The sequence below is a fragment of the Schistocerca serialis genome, chromosome 3 (genome assembly GCF_023864345.2).
Source record: "Schistocerca serialis cubense isolate TAMUIC-IGC-003099 chromosome 3, iqSchSeri2.2, whole genome shotgun sequence".
Lineage (NCBI taxonomy): Eukaryota > Metazoa > Arthropoda > Insecta > Orthoptera > Acrididae > Schistocerca > Schistocerca serialis.
The window spans coordinates 418,603,480-418,623,479 of record NC_064640.1 but is presented as its reverse complement, the minus strand read 5'-3'; the positions used below and the strand labels follow the sequence as shown (position 1 = coordinate 418,623,479).

General features: G+C 38.4%; 1 protein-coding gene across 7 annotated transcripts in view; it reads left to right on the top strand.

Moving 5' to 3' along the window:
- LOC126470295 (elongation of very long chain fatty acids protein AAEL008004) overlaps nt 1-20,000 on the top strand; it is a 338,249-nt gene that overhangs the window by 273,415 nt on the left and 44,834 nt on the right. For 2 of the 7 annotated variants that reach the window (XM_050098052.1, XM_050098050.1), the window contains exons 5-6: nt 12,947-13,137; nt 18,385-18,465. In XM_050098052.1, the coding sequence (XP_049954009.1) occupies nt 12,947-13,137; nt 18,385-18,465 (272 nt within the window). Of the gene's footprint in view, nt 1-2,017; nt 2,323-2,411; nt 2,556-12,946; nt 13,138-18,384; nt 18,466-20,000 lie in introns of those variants that run through there. The other 5 variants (XM_050098057.1, XM_050098051.1, XM_050098055.1 and 2 more) reach the window with 4 other exon arrangements.

Genomic DNA, 20,000 nt, shown 5'->3' with positions numbered 1-20,000 from the left:
GTGCGCTTACATCGGATTCGCTGATGTCATTTGACGTCTATCCTCCCGCTCTGACTTGGTTCGAGCCTCATTCATGTGTCTGTGACTGTTAGAGCAACATGGTTGAGTATACAGTTGCAGAATACAACGACGTGATCCTTCATTTCATTTCATTTTTTTCATTTCATTTCCGTATGGCGAAGCTCACGGTAATGGAAGAGTTGCTCGTCACCTTTATCGACATCGTATCTGCAACGTATGGCTCCACCGCGTGCCATTTTCGCCCCAGTGAAGCAACGGCTTCGAGAAAGGGGTACCTTGCCCGCCCGGTTAGCCGTTCGGTCTAACACACTGCTTTCCGGGCGGGAAGGCGTGCCGGTCCCCGACACGAATCCACCCGGCGCATTAGTGTCGAGGTCCGGTATGCCGGCCAGTCTGTGGATGGTTCGTAAGACGGTTTTCCATCTGCCTCGGAGAATGCGGGCTGGTTCCCCGTAGCCCACCTCAGTTACACTATGTCGGCGATTGCTGCACAAACACTGTCTCCACGTACGCGTACACCATAATTACTCTGCCACGCAAACTTTTGGGGTTACGCTCGTCTGGTGTGAGACGTTCCCAGGGGGTCCACTGGGGGCCGGGGTTGTGAACCACTGAGGGCTACGGTGAGGACGAAACGTCTCCGTCGTTTCTAGGTCCCCAGTTCCATACAATACAATACAATACAAGGGGTACTTTTACCGCCAGCGGGCGTGACTGTGGTGCTCCAAGAAGACGCCGAACATTCGTAATGGAAGAGGCTGTAGGGCCTCACGTTGAAGAGAAAAATGGTTCAAATGGCTCTGAGCACTATGGGACGTAACTGCTGAGGTCATCAGTCCCCTAGAACTTAGAACTACTTAAACCTAACTAACCTAAGGACGTCACACACATCCATGCCCGAGGCAGGATTCGAACCTGCGACCGTAGCGGCAGCGCGGTTCCAGACTGTAGCGCGTATAAGCACTCGGCCACTTCGGCCGGCTCGTTGAAGAGAACCCATCAACGAGTACAGGAGGAATTTCTTTAGTTGTTAAGGGGTAGAACTATAAAACAAGTGATGTACTGGATCACAGCTAATATAATAGCCTACTTGTAAAACTGGTCACTTAACCAACATGTTTTGAAATGATTGTAACACGGAAATGGTACGTTTCCGGGCATGGGTTCCTGTTCAAAATATTACGTAGTCACTCCATGCTACATATCCTGGAAGTTTTTAACGGGAATTTCCCAACACCCTGTCTAAAATTAAATACACAGGGCGATTTTTCTAAATGGGCACAAACTGTAGGAAATGATTCCTGAGAAGATTAGAAGCAAAAAAGGTCATATGGAGAGATGGCTGGAAATGCTTTCCACTGGAGGTACACCACTTGAAGGTGGTGATCAAATATCTTCGGAAGAATAGATTTCAATGATTGAAAGGACCCCTTGGAACACAACAGGCAATGGGAATGTTCTGTCTGTTCTAGTGTTTTTGCTCCACGCTCAAGAGGGCAGTCTGTCGGAGCATCATCATGTAGCAGCCACATTATCATTCATCCACCAAAGGCGTGACTCCCAGGCCGCAGGGTAGACAGTCACTCGCGGGGGTGTACAAAGGTTCGCCTGTGACGTATGGTATCCAATCGTCCCGTTTGTTGTTCCAAAATGTTCTACTGCCTTGGAATTTTTTGGGGGGACACTCAAACGTCCCGTTTTTTGTGATTCCGCGACTAAAGCATTTTATGCTACTGGATGCTTGATTTGCAGTTTACTGCGCAAGTACGAGGGCGTGCTGAAAAGTAATGCCTCCAAATTTGGAGTCCATATCCAATTTTGTTCTCAATATCGATTGAGGTATTACATATCATGCATATTACTCGGTCAACTTTCCCACTTCTCTCACCAAGTTGTAACAGTCTGTCGCTAGAGGGCTCCGAGTCGTAGCATGAAGCATGGAAGTGTGTAAAGTAACTATGAGGGCGTGCTGAAAAATAATTCCTCCGAGTCTTTTATTCTGTTCTCAATATCCACTGAGGCTTTACAGTCATGCATGTTACTCGGTCGACTTCCCCCACTTCGCTGACGATAGTTGCAACCCTGTGCTTGGCTCCATCCGCTTTTCATCTGTCTCCGAAACTCAAAGAACACTTCCGAGGACTTCGCTTTGATTGTGACGAAGCGGTGCAAGCAGAGGTGAGGTTATGGCTCCGTCAACAAAGAACAAAGTCAAACAGTCAACAATAACAGAATCAATAAACTGATCTCTCGTCAGGAGAAATGTATTCGCCGCGGCAACGAAGCGGGAAAGTCGACAGGGTAATACGCATGACTTTAATACGTCAACCAATATTGACAGCAGCATAAAATATTCGAAGGCATTACTTTTCAGCACGCACTCGTAAAAAGTGAGTTACTCCTATCACAGGTAGTGGAGACACTGCAGAATGTACGTTGTGTGAATCAAACTTAGGTACTGGACATTGTTGAAGGTCTGACATAGTGAATCACGTTAAGACAAAGAAACATCGGATGAGTGTTCAGATGAAAATGTAAATAAAAATATGTCTGACTACTTGAGCATAAAAAACAGTAATTGAAATGGATGAGAAGTTCACGTAATAAATATAAGAAAGATATTTTCCATTACATGCGTGGTGTAATCAATAGCGTCGTTGAGCAATAATGGAGTGCGCTAGCGGGCGGCGGTGCGAAACCCATTGAGTTTGTAATTTTTTTCTGTTTGAATACTTAAATCATTTACATAGGAAATTCATCAAATGTATGGTAACTTACTCGTACTTCACCATCATTTTTTCAAGAAAATTGCACGTCTTCTAGTTTCTAATTACATAGGTGACATCTGTAGCAAGTTACTAAAACAATGTTACAAGTCACATCTGTAAATAAAATATGCTATTTCAAGCTTCTGTACAAAAAAGGGGACACCACAGATATCAATAATTACTGGCCAGTATCCCTGCTTACAGCATTGTCAAAAATTGTCGAGAAAGTAATGTCTCAAGAGTGGCTACCCATCCCAGCAGTAATTGGATAGTTAGTAAATCACAGTTTGGATTTCAAAAATACTGTTCTACTGAAACAAAAATATACAATTTCGCTGCCTACATAATATAGTCTTTAAATCGTAGAATGTCACCAACAGGAATTTTCTGTGACTTATCCAAAGCATTTGATTGTGTGAACCATGACATTATGTTACAGAAATTACAATTCTGTGGTATAAATGGAACATCGTATGACTGGTTTAAGTCATATCTTCAGAACAGGAAGCAGTAAGTCTCATTATATCGTTTAAGTGACTTAAGGAAGTTTCCCACTTCATCAGACTGTGTTGAAATTACATTAGGTATTCCACAGGGTTCGATCATGGGACTTTTCTGTTCTTCATATATATAAATGATCTATCTTCTTATCTGAAAGAAGAAGCTAAACTGACACTGTTTGCTGATCATCATCCAAGCATCATTATTAATCCAGTAAAAGAAACTCCAATAGAAAATAATATAAATAATGTCTTTGAAAAAGTTACTGTTTGGTTTTCTGTGAATGGGCTTCCTCTGAACTTTGAAAAAACGCAATACATCCAATTTTCTACTGCAAGAAGTACTGTTCCTTCAATAAATGTAAAATATCAATAGAAGTCAAGTCAGTAGCCAGGGTAGATAATACTGAGTTTTTGGGTGTACATGTAGATGAGAATCTTAATTGGAAAATTCATATTTTGGATCTCCTAAAGTGACTAGGTTCAGAAACTTTTACAATCATAATAACTGCTAATTTTGACGATATAGAAATTAGCAAGCTAACATACTTTGCATACTTTCACTCTCTGATGTCATACAGAATAATATTTTGAGGTAACTCAACAGTTTGATAAAAAAATATTCACTACTCAAGAGAAAGTGGTTAGAATAATGTGTGGGGCTCATTGGAGCACATTTTATATACATCTGTTTAAAAAATTAGGAATTCTTACAACAGCCTCACAGTACATGTACTCAGTAATGAAATTAGTTCTCAACAACATGGACCAGTTTAAAAACAACGGTGATATTCATGATTACAATACCAGAAGAAAGAAAGACTTACACTATCCTCTACTTAAGCTATCTTTGGCACAGAAAGGGGTAAAATAAGCTGCTGTAAAACTTTTCGATAAATCACCAGGTGAAATGACATGTCTGACAGATAACAGTAATAGTTTCAAAAATAAACTGAAATCGTATCTCCGTGACAATTCCTTCTATACCATAGTTGAATTCTTGAATAGGAATAAATAAATCTACAGGTATAATATACTCATTTTGTGCCATTTAAGGGAATGGGGTAGGTAATAAAAATTTTAATCTCAAAAAAAAAAAAAAAAATTGATTCATGTGTGCATTTCTTATGCACTTGACATGTTCCACATCGTAACGGTGACCGTGAGGTTGATCAGTGGAACACATAACTAACTAACTATCACATGTAAAATTATGGTTTTCATTGCAAATACTCATTCTTAATTATCGATATTTTATAAAATATGGTTAATGATTGTTGAAGTTTAGAAAAAAATTACACAATTAAATTTTTTTGAGAAAAATGGAAAATCAAATACTCGTCGTTTGAATATGCTCATTGTTTTGTAGGGCAAATGTGGTTTCACATGAGCCAGAGTGATAAGCATTGTAGAAACATGGAAAACAATAATTTTCACGGTGTCAAGCACACCCTACAAATCCTGCATTTTGGCAGTTGTCATATTAACACTGCAATCTGAAACCATTAGAACTGTTCTGAAGCCAAGTTAAGGGATAAGTACAATACTATGATAGCTAAGATCGAGAGCATATTATGTTCATCTAAGAAGGGTATCGCCTGAGTTTTACCGTTATTTCCTTTATTCTTTATTTGTCTATGGATCATTTATTACAATGATATTGGACACTTTAATTTTTACATAAATCTTGCATATACATAGCTAGTTACAAAAAGGTAGTACATATACATATATTTTATAGAATATTCACAGAATATGTCATTAGAGTACTTTATAAAAAATTTATACATACACATTATTTAAGTCTTTAACACTGTAAGGGCAAATATCGATCAGATGTCTTTATACATTGTGGTAAACTGTTGTACAGTATGTGGCCAGAATTTGCAGGTTTTTTGTCTGTTAATTTTATCCTGCTTTCTTTTATTTATTTATTTATTTAGTCCTTCAAATCCTACATGTATAGAATATATACAAGGATATTGGACATGGTTAGGTATTTACAAGATAAAATACAGTTTGTGTTGCAATCCTAAGGGCTAGATATTGAAGTAATTTAGCAAAGTTTCATACATACAACAAACATTACAGGCAACATACAAAGTAGAATATTCATAATGCATCTTTATTTTTGTTGTTTGGCTTTTATGTATTCTGTCAGACTGTAAAATCAATGATCAATTAAATATGCCTTTACTTCAGCCTTAAAACTACAGAGTTTACCTGCTGATTTAATATGGGTAGGTAGATTATTGAAAATCTTTATCCCAGTATGCAGTGTGCCGTTTTGGCACAATGATGTTCTCACCTGTTTCATATGAAGGTCAGATTTTTGCCTTGTATTCTGTGCATGTATATCTTGATTTATTAAAAAGATATCTGGGTGTCTATCAACATATTGTTTGATGAAAACTGATGTTTTGTAGATAAAAATGCAAGGAAGAGGAAGAACTGACAGTTTTTTGAATATGGGTCTGCATGATTTCGTATTGTTTACCCCTTCAATAATTCTTAATATTCTCTTTTGCATCCTGAAAAGTTTAATATTTGTTGTTGCATTGCCCCAGAAGATTATGCCATATTTAATTACAGAATGCACATAGGAGTAGTATACATTTAACAGGCTGGCTTTGCTGCAACAATTTTTTAAGATCGCACAGAATGCACATAGGAGTAGTATACATTTAACAGGCTGGCTTTGCTGCAACAGTTTTTTAAGATCAGTATCATGTAACAGGTTTTGCTTAGTTTTCTTTGCAAATATTCAATGTGTACCTCCCATTTTGTGTTGTTCTAGAGCCAGAGTCCCAGAAATTTTGTGCTGTCAACACTTTCAAGAACTCTGTCCCTAAGTTCTATTTCTATGTTTGGGTGGTATCTGCCTTTTACACTATAGAAGTTCAGTGGTACTGTCTTTTCTGTGTTTATAATTAGTTTGTTATAGCTGAACCACTGTTCTACACTGTTCATCGTGTGGATAGCAGAGTCTTTTAGTTTTTTCTTCTGTTTTACCACTAATAAGGAAGCTTGTATCATCTGCAAATTGGAGGGTAGTTTGGCAATACCTGTTGTACATAAGATCATTAACATAGAGGAGAAACAGAATAGGTCCTAATACTGATCTTTGAGGGACGCCATATTTCACATTTTCATATCCTGAATAGTAGTAGCTGATTTTGTTATGGTCAGTATATTGCACTTCAACCACCTGTTTGCGACCACATAGGTATGTCTTGAGCCACTCATTGGATATACCTCTAATTCCTAATTGGTCAATCTTCTGCTTGGGCATTATGGTCAGTGACATCAAAAGCTTTAGATAAACCAATACATATGACTGTCACGACATTCAAAGCTATATTGTTCTCTGCTCGTCTCTTTTTACTGCTTTACTGCAGTTGTTCACATCACTACAGGTTAGTTGGATCATTTGCCTGGTCAGTGCTGTCCAAGTCAAATGCATCGGCAAAGATGTTGCCCCACATAATCGCCGAGTCGATGTGTGCGTCACGCGCAGCATAAAACATATCCTCATTGTATTAGACTGTACACGAGACAGCTTGGCTTCAGCTCCAAGTGAAACGAAATCCCAATGAGGTTCCATAAAACGCGGAAGAATACATTGCCTAATGTTTACATGAGGTTTATTCTTATGATGAACGGAGTATAGTTGACCCCAAGAACCGTATGTTGCAGAAGATACACAACACTTACTTTACCTCAAATGTGTGTCCACATAATATTTTGTTACGGTAGATTATTTTGATACCTAACATTTAAGCATATTTCATTAGTATACGCAAAGTACATCTTTTTGTATTGTTAATATATCACCTTTTTTATTTGTCTATTAAAAATTACATCTCTATATGATTAAATCCAACTTACCTACCAAGGCAGGAAATGGACCTTCAAAATATTCTCAAGAGATATTTTTGTATACCAATGACGCTAAGTTGACACTCAAAATTAAAAGATAGAACTGAGACCTTCCTGTTGGATATGAACACATAATTAACAATAACAAAAAATGCTACTGGCCATTTATTTAAAAAGAATCAACTTTGATGCCATCTATAACAGTATCTGCCTAGATAACTTTACAACTGATCATGTTACTTGATTTCATGCATTACCATTCATTTTTATTTTTTAATGCCAACTGGCATAATTAAAGCTTAAGTAAACATGTTTCGGAAGCTCCATTTGTGAATACTAGATGAATTGGAAGAACTTCGGAAAATTACCCTCGGATAGCCTCGTAGAACTGATTCTTAATTGCCGAAGCAAGATGGTCTTCATCTACTTCCTCTCCTTCTTCCTTCTCTTCTGTCGTCGCTGTACAGGATCGGTGTTGTTATATGGGTTTTAACAATGTTAGCTACGGTTAGAGGCCGGACGGCAGGAATTTGTGTATCACATCTGTCTGCGTCTGGAGCAAACCTCATGTTCAAGTGTAAGTGCTGGAAATGTCTTCGAAACCTTCACACCCGACTTCTAAAACACTTACACGACTTGTAAATTCTTGTTTTACTCATAGGTGACTCATCAAAAGCAACATTCAATACAAATTCTCTGATCAGTTCTTAAACTACAGAATGAAGACAGGAAATTAATGATAACAACGTCACTGAATGATCGTTTTGAAAACAAACTTCATCATTCGTTTCTTCGGTATGGTACTCCTGTTTTTGCACTACTTGCACACAACAGCCTGAACCAGGACTCCCTAGTTCTAGACCAGCGGAAGTCGGTAGATGTCTATTTACTTCGGCCTGCCAATGCTCTGATAAATCACTAAAATGACTATGGTACAGCTGGCATTAGCCAAACAAAGATTGTGATCGGATTCACTCGTAGCTTAGCATAATGCACAATATGACGCAACAAGCAGTACCAGCAGTGCGTGATGAAAAACACGGCTGGTTGTCGCCCCCCCCCCCCCCCCCTTCTCCTCCTCCACCCACTGCGGCCCACCCCATGGCTGCCAGTGTTATACCAGCACTAGACAAAGTGGAGCTCGTTGCCTCCACACCACACCTCTGTCCGTGGTAACCTATGTGCTGCCTTCACTCTCCCTGCAGACTCGACTGTAGATGATTAGGAAACAGCTTGGCATTTGTTAAGGCTGATGAGTTGTGTCATGCCAGTCTCTCCATGACAAGATGTTTTCAGTGTGTGAGAGATCTGGAGAACTTAAAGGCAAGGGCAACAGTCGAATTTCCTCTGTGCCAAGGTAGATAACCACATTATAAACAGCATGTCACAGAGTCCACAAAGAAGAGCACAAGCACAGATACTAACACATGAAATCAAATGACTACTGTAGAAATTACCAGCCATGTGGTTTTGTGTACTCAGTGGCATCCGTACTGGCGCGGTAGCTGCTGCACTCCCATATAACGATGATGAATGCAATTTGACAACATTCCTTCACCTCGAAGCCTCCATACACAGATGTGCCCATTGTGGTGTTGTATACAGAACTGGGACTCGTATGAAAACTCTCCTGTCCACAGTGTTGTCCGTGGGTGTACAACTCTGGTGCTGCGGCAAAGGAAACCATTATAATGGTTGGTGCTTTGACAGCCCATGGTGATCCAGAAATCATCATGCTGTCTTTGTGGAGGCTTATCTTACTGCAAACAAGCCCATTTTCTGTCCTATCATACCTGACTTGGCAATATAGTCATCCACTGTCGCATGAATGGTATGTTTGATCTGTCAAGTGCTCATTGTGACCTTCCCTGAACCTATCAATTCCATATTTGTATCACAGTTGTGAGATCCTTACCAAGAGATGCAGCAGTGTTGTGGAATAATAAACTGCAGTCTTGAAGGGCCTCAATCTGGCCACTGTCAAATTCCAACACATACTGCTAGGAATATCACCATAGAGGCGTATACCACAGTCTTCTCATAAACAATGGACATTCAAATACTATTTCTGAATGAAAAATGTAATCTTTCCTTATGTAGAGAATTAGATGGCATTACTCCTATCTACTATGCATAGTTGAACTGAAATTATAATCACTTGTATGCAGTAGTACATGTTATGCAATTTTGACATGTGTCACATTTTGTCTTCACGGTATTGCAATTTTATTGGTCAGCAGTGTCCTTGCTCTGTTAGGTGCTGTCCCCAGTCAGTTTTTGGTTTGAGTTGCAGGGTGCCAAAACTACCAGGTAGTTATAATTAAAGTGCAGCAACTCACAGAGGTCTGCTGTGGGCTGTAATTACTATACAACAGCAAAACTTGGTAGATATGCTAATGTATTAATGCAGAGCCAATTTACTCTGGAAAAAAATTAGTTCCAATTTTGAATATCAGATGCAAATCTGGCGCTGTATAGCATCTCGTCAACATTTCTCATGCTGATACTAAACAAACTGTGTAAGTGGTCCTTCATAACAAAATCAAGATTATGTCTTTCTCACTTATTTGATCTTTTCTGCCCATGTCTCATTACTAATCCATTTTTCTTGCACTCACAAAGACAGATTTGCATCTGGTGGCTAAAATTGGAAATAATTTTTTTCCAGCATAAATCAGTTGTGCATTAATGCATTAGAATACCTACCAAGTTTTGTTGCCATATGGCAATTAAAGCCCTCACTGAATCTCTGTGATTAATGCACTTTAATTACCACTTACCCAATTTAGCACATCATAACATGGTAACTAATTACCTTATGAGTAACAAACTTGGTAGCATTAGTTTCAAGGACATGGATAAGAGAAATAATACAGAATCAATACAACTGAAACACTTTTGATGTGCTGCAATGGTACATCATACCATCACATACCAGTACCATTACTGCTACAAAAGGGGCTCAATATGACCCCCATCAGTGCCCAGAAGAGTCTGAAAGTGCAGGATTGCATTCTGCACTGCAGAATGAAGCATGTCTGTGGGTATGCCAGCTACCTCTCTTGATATGCTGCGCTTGAGATCAGCACATGTGTGAATGTTCCCCTGTCCTTTAGGTAGCCCCAAAATCAGAAATCAGAGGAAATGAGATCAGGTGATCGTGCCAGCCAAGCATTTGGAAATGATCAGCTGATAATTTGATCGTATCCAAATGTGTTTCAGAGAAGCGGGTGAACTTCACAAGTGATGTGCGTTGGGACCCTATCTTGCATGAAAAATATTGAGTTCAAAGTATCTCTCTCCTGTAGTGCTGGTGAAGCATATCACAGTAATGCTGGCCTGTCACACTGCACGTTTCTGGTCCTTGAGCACCAACCTGTTCAAAAAAGAAGGGTCCAATGATGAACGTAACTGTGAAGCCACGCCATACGGTGACATTTTCACCGTACAGAGGAACTTCATTTGCAGTGACTGGAGGTGAAGATCCCCACACTCGGCAATTCTGTGTGTTCACCTCACCCATCTAAGAAAAATGAGCATCATATGTCCATAAGATGGTCTAGGGCCAGCACTCGTCAACTTCAATCCTAGTGAGAAAGTGGAGAGTGAAGTCAATATGTCATTGTGAGTTCTTTGGTGCATGTTGCTGTACAATATGGATCTTGTACGGATACCATTTGAGAATGGTTCAAATTTATCACCATGTATAGAAACTTACAAGAAACTGGGTCATTGGATTCTCAGAGAACTGGCCAAGGTTTTCAGCTAAGAACTGTTCACACAGTAAAATTTGAAGAGACGGTGCCAGGTTGTGTGTGAGAAGATTTATTCATAAGCATCTGACAACCATGAAGTACTTTCTGAAGAATCATAGACAGAACGTGTTAGCAATAGGCCAAAAGATTTTGAACCCAAAGAGCAGTTCTGACAATAGATGATTTTGTAATGTGTGCAGTGCCACTGGTGGTCATCTGTTTGATGAGTTTCTGCGAGCTTAAGATGTTAAAAGTTGTTAAATCATTGAAAAACTAAATAATGTTGCTCTTTTCTTACTATTAGTTTCGTCTCTCAAAGTAAGCAGTTGAGGCTCCTTCTGTCGTATTTGGAGTTACTACTCACCTGTGAAGTAGTTGGAAACATCAAAAGTGACACAGAGACTGTGACTGTGACATGGACGTGGTAGAATTTGCATCACGTTAATGTATTCTTGTCGCATGTTGGGTGCTTCGAGACAACAACCTAAAGACAGAAGTTCAATTTTTACCTTTCAGCAAAGCTATAATTTTGAAACACTGGCTTTGGTAGATATTTACTGAGGCTCTAAATCACTTGTTTGTAGTTATCTGCACAGTTCTTTATGACAGTTCTTTTACAATTTTTGACTATTGCTGGCCGGCCGGTGTGGCCGAGCGGTTCTAGGCGCTTCAGTCTGGAACCGCGCGACCGCTACGGTCGCAGGTTCGAATCCTGCCTTGGGCATGGATGTGTGTGGTGTCATTAGGTTAGTTAGGTTTAAGTAGTTCTAAGTCTAGGGGACTGATGACCTCAGATGTTAAGTCCCATAGTGCTCAGAGCCATTTGAACCTTTTTTTTTTTTTTTTTTTCTATTGCTGGGAGCTGAAGTCTGTCTGCAGTTACTCTCTGCAAGTGAATTCTCATAAAGAGTGTGTACTGTCTGAAGTGGACTGACAAGGCAGCCAGTCCACAGTGACGGGTAGCTGATAGAAAGGCACGCGTACACACTCACGCCGACGGGCGTCAATTCTGGAACAGGATAACTATTGAATGGTAGCAAGAAAAGTACGTAGCTGCTTTATACTTAACTTTATTATTTGATGACTACAGCATTCTTCTTGAGACATTTATACTATAACTCTGAAAGTAGGTAAGACTAATGGCGCCTTGCTAGGTCGTAGCCATGGACTTAGCAGAAGGCTATTCTAACTGGCTCTCGGCAAATGAGAGGAAGGCTTCGTCCGTATGGTCGCTAGCAATCTCCTCGTACAACTGGGGCGAGTGCTATATCGTCTCTCGAGACCTGCCTTGTGGTGGCGCTAGGTCTGCGATCACACAGTGGCAACACGCGGGTCCGACATGTACTAAATGGACCGCGGCCGATTTAAGCTACCACCTAGCAAGTGTGGTGTCTGGCGGTGACACCACACTGTCATCACACATTGCTGTTTATACACACTCTTTTGTAAATTGGGTTCAACTACAAGATCTTTTAAAATCTTGTCTAACAGAGAATCCAAATAATCCGCCGTTTTGCTTCATGTACATCTGGCCACCTATATGGACAAATATGTACTATACTGTCTATGATATTGCAGACAACCTTGTTCACTGGAGTAAAAAATGGTAGTCGAAGTACACGAATGATCAGTGTTAGCAGATTTCACAGAAATTTTGTTCCATTATTTTAATAATGCTGAGTGTGGGGGTCTTCACCTCCAGTCACTGCGAATAAGATGTAGACACCAATTTTTCAGTTTATTTCTCTTCTTTTCTTAAAGCAGTCACAAAAATGGTGTTATATTCTTTCTCATTTCCGCACTTAAAACTTATCGTGGATCATCAAGAAACTACAGCTTGTTATGACTGCATGCCTTTATTTCATTAAAATGTGCTCTTCATGCCAGGACTTGTAATCTAATGGATTCTGTGACAATAATGTGTTGTTATGAAATGCTCTCTGACTTCACAGGTTAAATATTTGTTGTATTATAACTTCATTAGATTATCTACATGATTTTGACATTTCTAAAATGTTTGCAGATCCGAGGACTAGCAAATGGTTCCTAATGTCAAGCCCATTCCCTACTGCTGCAATCTGTCTCACATATGTATATATTGTAAAAGTACTTGGCCCAAGACTTATGGAAAATCGTAAACCATTCGAGCTAAAAAATCTACTGATTGCATACAACTTTTTCCAAGTTATATTCAGTGCGTGGCTTTTTTACGAGGTAAGTAATAGTACACAAACATTCCAGCATACCTTGTTTGAAGAGCATGTGTGTTGTAAGTTCATAGTTTAAATGAAATATCGGAAAACCACACACACAAAAAGATATACAGAGTGTTACAAAAAGGTATGGCCAAACTTTCACGAAACATTCCTCACACACAAAGAAAGAAAATATGTTACGTGGATGCGTGTTCGGAAAAGCTTACTTTCCATGTTAGAGCTCATTTTATTACTTCTCTTGAAATCACATTAATCATGGAATGGAAACACACAGCAACAGAACATACTAGCGTGACTTCAAACACTTTGTTACAGGAAATGTTCAAAATGTCCTCCCTTAGCGAGGATACATGCATCCACCCTCCGTCGCATGGAATCCCTGATGCGCTGATGCAGACCTGGAGAATGGCGTATTGTATCACAGCCGTCCACAATACGAGCACGAAGGGTCTCTACATTTGGTACCGGGGTTGCGTAGACAAGAGCTTTCAAATTCCCCCATAAATGAAAGTCAAGAGGGTTGAGGTCACAAGAGCGTGGAGGCCACGGAATTGGTCCGCCTCTACCAATCCATCGGTCACCGAATCTGTTGTTGAGAAGCGTACGAACACTTCGACTGAAATGTGCAGGAGTTCCATCGTGCATGAACCACATATTGTCGTACTTGTAAAGGTACATGTTCTAGCAGCACAGGGAGAGTATCCCATATGAAATCATGATAACGTGCTCCGTTGAGCTTAGGTGGAAGAACATGGGGCCCAGCAAGACATCACCAACAATGCCTGCCCAAACGCTCACAGAAAATCAGTGTTGATGACGTGATTACACAATTGCGTGCGGATTCTCGTCAGCCCACACATGTTGATTGTGAAAATTTACAATTTGGTCACGTTGGAATGAAGCCTCATCCGTAAAGAGAACATTTGCACTGAAATGAGGATTGACACATTGTCGGATGAACCATTCGCAGAAGTGTACCCGTGGAGGTCAATCAGCTGCTGATAGTGCCTCACACGCTGTACATGGTACGGAAACAACTGGTTCTCCCGTAGCACTGTCCATACAGTGACGTGGTCAACGTTACCTTGTACAGCAGCAACTTCTCTGACGCTGACATTAGGGTTATCGTCAACTGCACGAAGAATTGCCCCGTCCATTGCAGGTGTCCTCGTCGTTCTAGGTCTTCCCCAGTCTCGAGTCATAGGCTGGAATAATCCGTGCTCCCTAAGACGCCGATCAATTGCTTCGAACGTCTTCCTGCCATGACACCCTCGTTCTGGAAATCTGTCTCGATACAAACATACGGCGCCACGGCTATTGCCCCGTGCTAATCCATACATCAAATGGGCATCTGCCAACTCCGCATTTGTAAACGTTGCACTGATGGCAAAACCACGTTTGTGATGAGTCGCATGTCAACACAAGCACCAAAGTCAACATTACCTTCCTTCAATTGGGCCAACTGGTGGTGAATCGAGGAAGTACAGTACATACTGACAAAACTAAAGTGAGCTCTAACATGGAAATTAAGCGTTTCCAGACACGTGTCCACATAACATCTTTTCTTTATCTGTGTGTGAGGAATGTTTCCTGAAAGTTTGGCCATACCTTTTTGTAACACCCTGTATATAATGTTAATAGTTGCATACTGAGCATGTAAATGTATGAAGCATACAACTTGCCTCCCTTAAACTAAGTAAGAAATATTTTGACTAGTCTTCAAGTTTCAGCAGAGCACCATTATCAGTGAATGTAATATGTGCAGTCCTATTTGGAAGGTCTTTCAGAGTATGTGAGGCTAGAGTAGCCTTATAGTGTGTTAGTCAAGTTTCCCTTCAAATACACACAGAACGCAATACATTTTCTGATCATCAGAACAGCAGTGCAGCCTGATGATATGAAAGTCATTTGAAAAGTATAAATAATAAATAAAGATGGGAAATTTAGCCATCAGCACTATATGAGACACTTCAAAGGAGAGTAGATTATCTTTTTAGTAACATGTCCACATGAGTTCATGTGAAACTGTTTTACCAATCTGTGGTAATACTGCTCAGTAATAATCAGATAATAATAGTAAGCAGTGATATAGCTGAATCTTTGTACAATTATCTTTGCACAATTATCTACAGAAGTAAATTGTATAAGAATTTCCTATTTCTGTGATGAAACACCTGCTGTTACTCTGTCAGTATAGCTAATTCCTCAAATAATTATCAAACACGACATGGTGGTCCCTCATATAGCCATCTGTTGAAAGATGTCAATTAAGTTTGAACTATTGCATCCAACAAGCTTCAAGTGTATGCACTGTCAGCCAAATTAATAAACAAATTCTTTTAATCACAGAGTTATGGGGAGATGGTGGGGGGGGGGGGGGGGTTGGAGGGGGGGGAGGCTAATATGGATGTCACATGTTATCAGAAGTGAAGTGAATGTATTTTAAGTCCATCAGACTGATCTCCATTTCAGAATAAATAAATTAGCTGAATTTGACATACCAGTACCAACATTGCCTAAAAGTGGGTATTGCTGAACAGAATAAAGGCATTATTTCTTAACCTCTGTAAATAATGTTACTACAGATTGGAAGACCATTCTTTCATGGGAACATACTACAATTTAAGTAAAATGAAAGAAAAGTGTATGGAATGACTTGCAAAAACCTAATTACAGCTTATGGGTGAAGGTTAAAAATCACTTACACTTGTAAATAGGATTTTGGACAAGCACTGTAAATAAACATGCACAGAATAAGTGAAATGTCTTATTTTAGTACAGTATTCTGTCCTCCGGTGATTAACTTCAACTACAAAATAATCTTTCTCTCTTTAAACTGTTTCTGCACTTAACTGGTGCTTAGCTTTCTCTCCACTTTCTGATTCAGTTGTAATGTTGTGTGAATGTGAAGGATGAACTGTGCAACTGCTTTGAAAATGTTGATTTACTTGTTGTACATATAAATTTCAAGAAATTGGTTTTAATTTAATTTTTTCCTTAGATTTAAGTAACTTATTCAAAATATAGTTTCTTGTTTCACTTACAAAATCAGATTTTTCTTTAAAACGGATTTTTAATCAAGATACATTAGTTGAATGATGTGTTATTTCATAATAATACATTTTTTTGTTGCACATAATCCTTATATGATGCAAAGCCTTAGTATATTAATGTACATGTTTCAAATATATGAAATGTTAAAACTTTGAAATAATTCTACCCTCTTTTATTTTATTCTTCCTTGAGTTAAGTATAAGATTTTCTTCTTCTGCATTTCATGCTTTGAGTGTTTGCTACCAGTACAGCTTGCTTTTTAGTTCAGCTGTTTGTCACCTTTTCAGTTTTTCACCAAATGGCAAAAATAATTTGTCTATTGCTTCTAAATGTTTTTGATTTATATTAAAATTCCTCTACTGAGCAGAGAAAAAACTAATGGAGACTGTTACTATTGTTACTAAAACTTTGTGTTTCAGTGTATTTAACAAGCTTAGTTTATTGTTCAGTACTTTCTTGGCTCTCCAAATCATTCAGTATTGCTACAGAGTTGTAAATGACTAGTAGTAAAAAGGGTTACCTAACTTACATTTTCCTGAATTTACATGAGTCTGCTCTGCACCTAAGGTAATTAATTTCATAAAACGAAGTGGAAGAGATGATCTGAACAGCTACTATGATAAATGTTAATTTCAGTGTTGTTTTGTTTTTAGTTTGCTTTTTGTGTGTTGACATTCTATAATAATTCTGATACAAAAAACTCCAGAAAGATGATGAATGGTTCACAGAACAATAAATCCTTATCATTATTTTTATAGAAAGAAAATTGGAACATACTATATCATTGAAGTATATTGACTATGAGAACATAGGTGATATGAAGATAACAATGTGGAAATATAGGACTTCATTCCAGTAGCAATGGAGAAAGTAACACATTGCAGTTTACATCTATATCTGCATTCCAGTGCATACTTATGACTTTGAAGCCAAATGCCCCTGAAACAACAACAGCAGTGCTTCAATTGTGTTCAAATATAAAATTTCATGAACTAGAAATTAATGTGGCAAACTGAAGAATAATAATTGCAGAAGATTTTTAATGGCAGCAGACACCATTATACCACTGTATCAGACTAGAAAATTATTATTGGAAAAGTTAATCGAAGGGCAGAGAACCATGTGTGAAACTATGGCAATGAAACTAGACTTTGTGTTACCTGAAGTGATAGTGAATGAATGAAAATAAATACCCAGTTTTATATATACATTCTGCACAAAAGATGAGATTATATAACTCCCAGCCTACTGCATTCCATTTACCATCAATATAACTGCACTCTTCAGGCTACCACATTGCTGTAATCCATCCTTGGAATACATATTTTCATTAGTTTCCTATTTAACAGCGAGAGAGTATTTGTCTCATGAGAACTGGGAAAACTCAATGTTGTTAAATAAAGTCAAAAGATTCAGGAATATGCTGTCCAGTCACTGTCTAAAATTTTAGATTTTTGCTGTCGGAGATACTTTACAAATCTTCCATGAACAGTGAAACTTTCTTGACCAGGAAGTATGACTATTCTTTGATGAAAACATCACGTGTTTATTTAAACACCTGAAAGAACAATTATTCAGTGAGTTACTTAAAAATATTATCAGAAGTAGGTCTACATGTGAAAGTATTGTTGAACTTTTTGATGCAGAGACAGCATGTTAATGAATTATTGAAACTAAAGTTTCATCCATGCTACAGTTAAACAGCAGCCATAATACATAACTTTTCTAATATTTAACACTATGGTATTTTTTCATCTTCCTGCAGCATAAGGCCAAAATAATGAAGATAATAAACTGGCTGATGACAAATTATTTTGCATAGATATAACATACATCACTGTACAAATTAACTACAATTTGGTCAGAAGACATCAAAAGAACAAACAAATATCTGTTCAGATTGCTTTAATAATATCATTATGACCAAATTTCAAAGGGTTAACTCTTGGTATCAATATCCGTATGTACATAAACAAGTGTGAAATTTTATTGAAATAAATATATCAGTAAATGCAGAAGGGTAGGTCTTGATGTCAATGTACATATCTAGAAATACACATGTGAAATTCTATCAAAATTAATATGTGAGTAATGAAAACTCTCCAGGAGAAGGCACTTCTTCATTCTGTGGGGAAACAGTGCACATAGAGTAGCTTTCGGTGAATGGAATTTAACAGCTTGTTTCTCTCAGTGTCTCATGAGTGGATGGCTGACTGAATACAGCTTCCGGTGCCAGCCTATCGACTACTCCGACAACCCTTTAGCTGTCAGGGTGAGTCACTGTGCCCACTCTGTAAACTTATGATACTGCCTGGAATTTCAGTCTAGGAAGTATAGGTACATACAGCTATGTACCTTTTTCTTCTTTGGAAATTTTAACAATATTCAAATTTTAAATAAGCCTAATTTTAACTCATTTAAAGCAAAATCTGAAACTGCATACTCAAAATAAATACGACATGTGCTGGTATAATACTTCTGTATAAAAAGTTAGTATATATTTTCTCTAACTTCAAATTTTAAAAAAAAGTAGCTTGTGATTCCTCCAGGTGATGGTATTTTAGCAGAATTTTGATGAAAAATTGCTTATCCTGTCTTTGAGAGATGAAACTAAGTGTTCTCCTAATGGAATATACATTCCATGTTCCATGAATGCAGTGAAATGCTGTTAAAGACACTGCAAAAACATCATCACATGGTAGATCAATCACATGTCACTTCAGTTATTTTTAACAACTCTTTTCTGTACATATATACATTCGAGATAAATTGTGGATATTTACTTTTTCACTGAATTTTGTGAATATAAAATATTTTTAATGTAAAATTTTCTTCTTTTCTGTTGCTAAAACATAGTTGCTGTAAATCTGCCAAACTGAAAATGCTAAATTATTTTCCCCTATGATATCATTTTTACATTGACTCATCAGTATCTCATTACTACATTACCACTTTGTATGTACTTTGTTTGCTTAACGGTAAATGCTTGACTTGCATGAGGTGTTTGTTGTGGAGGAATTGGGGTGTGTATAGATGTCATTCATTAACTGTGATTGAACATTAACACTGAAGCCTTTTACCGCATGATACTAATGGCTTAATTAACAACATACGTGAGTGCTGTGTATCTGTGTTTCTAGAATGTGAGCTTCTCCCTGAAGAGTAATTATCACTGCATTGCTGGCTAGATGTTTAGATGAATCTATTATGTGTAACTCAGTTTCATTGCTGTCTGAAGTGTTCTGAGGAAACAAGAATTGGTGTTTACTTCCTGCAGACTGTGCTATTGGTTGAAGGTACAGGAACAATTACAACAAACCTCTTATTTTTATAGATAAGCCATAACTTATATTACCTGTGCATGGTTTAGGAATCTGTTGAAAGAGTATCAGGAGAAAATGTAACAGTATCTTCACACAATGTATCCAATGGTCAGTTCATCTAACTTTCCTAGAGATATTAATATGATACTGGTAGGTCATGTGGAATACAAATAATGGAAGGAGTGAAGGTATCCACTCACTGTGTACTAGAGGCACGGAATAGTTGACATACATAGAAACAAGATTAAAAACATTGCTTTGTTTTTGGTTAAGTTCTTGGGCCATGTCCTTTTCAAAGGAACTGCCCAGGCATTTGCCTTTAGAAATTTACAGAAACCATGAGAAACCTAAATCTGGATAGCCAGACAGGGATTTGAAGTGCCAGTCCCTCAAATAGGAGTCCAGTGCTCACCACTGTGACAGAATTGGGGATATGAAATTTGATAAAGATGGCATATAAGGAACAGAAGGGGCTTGGAAAGCA